Source organism: Varanus komodoensis, unplaced genomic scaffold, assembly GCF_004798865.1.
Source record: "Varanus komodoensis strain SLA01 unplaced genomic scaffold, ASM479886v1 scaffold1, whole genome shotgun sequence".
Classification (NCBI taxonomy): Eukaryota; Metazoa; Chordata; class Lepidosauria; order Squamata; family Varanidae; genus Varanus; species Varanus komodoensis.
The window spans coordinates 64,025,677-64,028,977 of record NW_025335268.1 but is presented as its reverse complement, the minus strand read 5'-3'; the positions used below and the strand labels follow the sequence as shown (position 1 = coordinate 64,028,977).

At 41.0% G+C, this 3,301-nt stretch overlaps 1 protein-coding gene across 1 annotated transcript; it reads right to left on the bottom strand.

The window, feature by feature from the left end:
- Window positions 1–695: 695 nt before the first annotated feature.
- GPR63 (G protein-coupled receptor 63) lies at window positions 696–2,100 on the bottom strand. Its single transcript, XM_044449278.1, has one exon. The coding sequence runs from the start codon at window positions 1,935–1,937 to the stop codon at window positions 696–698; it is 1,242 nt and encodes a 413-aa protein (XP_044305213.1). The 5' UTR covers window positions 1,938–2,100.
- Window positions 2,101–3,301: the final 1,201 nt, after the last annotated feature.

Sequence of the window (3,301 nt, the reverse complement as noted above, 5' to 3'; positions counted from 1 at the left end):
AGAAACAAAACAGGAACACCAAACACCCCAACCCCCAAATAGTTTTTTTAAAGTGCACAAAGATAATATAATCTATTTTAATGTCACTGCAACTCTTTAAAATGTTGTTAAATAGAGACATGTTATGTTGTCATAAAGCAGCAGCATTATTTAATTTAAAAATGTCCAGCTAAATGTCTCATAAAATAGCAGCATTAAAAACATTTACAGTCAAATGGATCTGCAGTCTTTAAGCATCAAACCTGACAAATGTTCAAAATGGATTTTCTTCTCAGCCAAAGAACCCTGAACTTAGTGGCCACAATCCACAGGTACAATCCACAATCCACATGTGCAGGGGAGAAACATACAAGGAAGGGGCATTTCTTTAAAGCATTCAATGCCATTCTTTGTCTGCAGAAGAGCAAGCCTTCACTGTTTCTTGTCTCTTCAGCAATGGAAACTGCAGTGACAAGCAGAAAGCATTGTCTGCATACAATTATGCTTCCCACATGCACAGAGCGCTTCTCTGTCTTGTGGCCAATAACTTGATTTTGCAGTAACAAAGCCTAACCATGATCTCTTCCTTGAAATTGCACATGACATTGGAATACATACCAAAAGTTGTAAGTATGGCAGCTAAAGAAGCCATTTAAAATAAATCTGCCAAAACCACCATACATCAAAAAAGATCAAGTGTTCATTTCTTGCAAATTTTACACTACTGACCGGTGCTCCCCACATACATAAATGGCACTAGGCCGGATACGTCTTCTGGTATGACCAGGTAGCTGTGGCAAAAACTTGAAGTACTTGGGCATCAAGTCTAAGCACGCATCGTGAAATTTCTTGATCCTCCAGTAGTATATCAGCGGGTTCAGAGCAGACTTGAGGTAGCAGAGCCAAAGGAGCCAGGTGCTTATCTCAAAAAAGTTGTGCTTCTGGTAAAAGTGGCTGTTGAATGTAGCAATAAGGCTGTAGGTGGTGAAGGGGGCCCAGCAGATTATGAAAACAATGAATAAAATCAATATGGTTGTGAAGGCACGAGTTTTAAAGCTCATATCAATGTTCATTTGAAACGGTCTCTGGAGGCTCATGAGGCCAAGTTTGCTGGCTTGACTGAGGCATATGCTGTCTGGGTGGCTATGGATACGAACCGCATTATGTCGAACAGTGTTGAGGATACCCATAAAGGAATACAACATCACCAAAAATGGAATGAAAAAGGAAATCAGTACCACCAATATCACATAGGCACGGTAGCCAGGGCTGGTTGTGTAGCCAAAGACACACTGGGGTGCTTTAGAAGGGATCTGTAGGCTGGGGTTCCCAACAGAAAGTGGGAATGCCACCATGAATGCTGCAGCCCACGAAACACCGATGAGGACCTTTGCGCGATACGGATTCAGCTTATCCTGACGCTGAACTATTATAAGGAATCTGTCGATGCTGATAATGAGCAGAATGGCAACTCCTTCAATGACGAACAGCCAGAAAAACATGGCAGATATTCTGCAGAAGGTATCCCCAAAAATCCACCGAGTGGTGATAATGGTTACCAGAGCAAAGGGCATGTTCAGCACGGCAAGCAGCAAGTCTGCAAAAGCTAAACTAGCTAAGAGAATGTTAATAGCAGATCGCATTGCAGTCTTCTGATAGACCATGAGGCAGACAACAAGGTTTCCAAGGAACGAAACCAGGAGTATAAAGATCATGGCAGCAGAAAGAATGATCTGGAGTGGCAAACTCAAGCTTCTGAAGTCATGCAGTGGAAGGGCAGATGTGCTGCTGACTGTCATAGTAGTGGTATCAGTGGTAACCATGGCACCTAAATGATATTTCAGTGGCTGTGCTGTGCCACTACGAACCAAGAAGTAGGGAGTGGTGATATTTGTGTAGGCATTTTCATAGACGATAAAGGTTGCATTTAATGTTCCAGAAAGAGCCGGTGTCAGCATTGCAGAAACAACTATCACTTCAGCAGAGCAGAAAGCAGAAAGATAAAGGAGGCTTCAAGGCATTTTAGTATGTAAGGGTGCATGTCATGATCCATGGCCATGGACCAAATTGTAGCTATATAACCAGCAGGAAGAAAGTAGATTTTCACTCTTCATGGTAGCACTTTGGTCTGAAAAACAAAATGAATTAAAATGTTAGATGCTGACTTTACTGACACTGCTATGGACAAAGGCATACTGAGACCCACTAAGCTAGGGTAAGGGCAGGTAGAGATAATCTGTTTATGCCACAGGGTCACATTAGGGACAGGCAAACAGGAAGTCCTAATGACTGTATGAACTGTTATCCCATATCCAGATAAAGCACTTTCTGACATCCCTAAAGAAGTTAGCCTTAACACACACAGAGTCCTCAGTACATCTGATGTCTAAATGGGGACTAGAACCCTGGTCTCCTGTGTCCCCAGTCCAACTCTAACCACCACACCACATTGGCTCCCCACTGAGTACATATAAAAAGCTAATATTAGTAGTTAATACTCTACCAATAGCTACCTTGTCTTATTCACAAGCAGGATATCTATCTTTCCAGTGCATACAGGTAAAGTGGGTTTTTAAAAAATTCATGCTGGTTATTCTGAATATGAAATCAGTGCTGCTACTTATGCTGAGCACAATGGTGAGATCTTGTTTACATGCATTAGAGTATAAAAGCACTAATCATTGAGAACAGAAGCCATCAATTTTATTACATAATGAGTACTTATTAGGGACATGCTCTTTTACACTTGAGAAAAAAACACAGAATTAAACCACTTTTAATAAAAGCCATTTCCAAAGCAGCAGGTAAAATGACTGTCAGCTGTGTTTAACCTTTCTCTCTCTGTCTCTGTCTCTGTCTCTGTCTCTCTCTCTCTCTCTCTCTCTCTCTCGCACACACAGGAAAACCTTTCCATTTCACATTACTATGATATTAGTGCTAACACAATATGCACTGATGTTAATAATTAACTGGGGTATAAACTCTAGGACAACAGCAAGGACATGATACAAAATTGTACTGCTATAAAGCAAACAACTTTAGGTATATGTCACCAAGATTATTCTCTACCCCAAAATGGTAATGTGCAATCTACAACCAGCATGAGAAATGAATTTACAGCACACGTTTCAGTTGTAATTAGGATTAGATTAATAATCAAAATCTATGATAAGGAAACCCACAAAGGCCCATGTCTCAAACAGTACAGCATGCTGTGAGAAGAGGTGCTAACAGCAGTAGCCAACAAGGGAGTGATACAAAAGGAAGCAGGACAGGAACAAATAATTCAGGGTAAAGAATGGCAGGTAACATGAAGTAAGGC

Excerpts from the sequence above, each read along its gene's own strand:
- GPR63 (XM_044449278.1), bottom strand. The coding sequence starts at position 1,937 with ATGCTGACACCGGCTCTTTCTGGAACATTAAATGCAACCTTTATCGTC.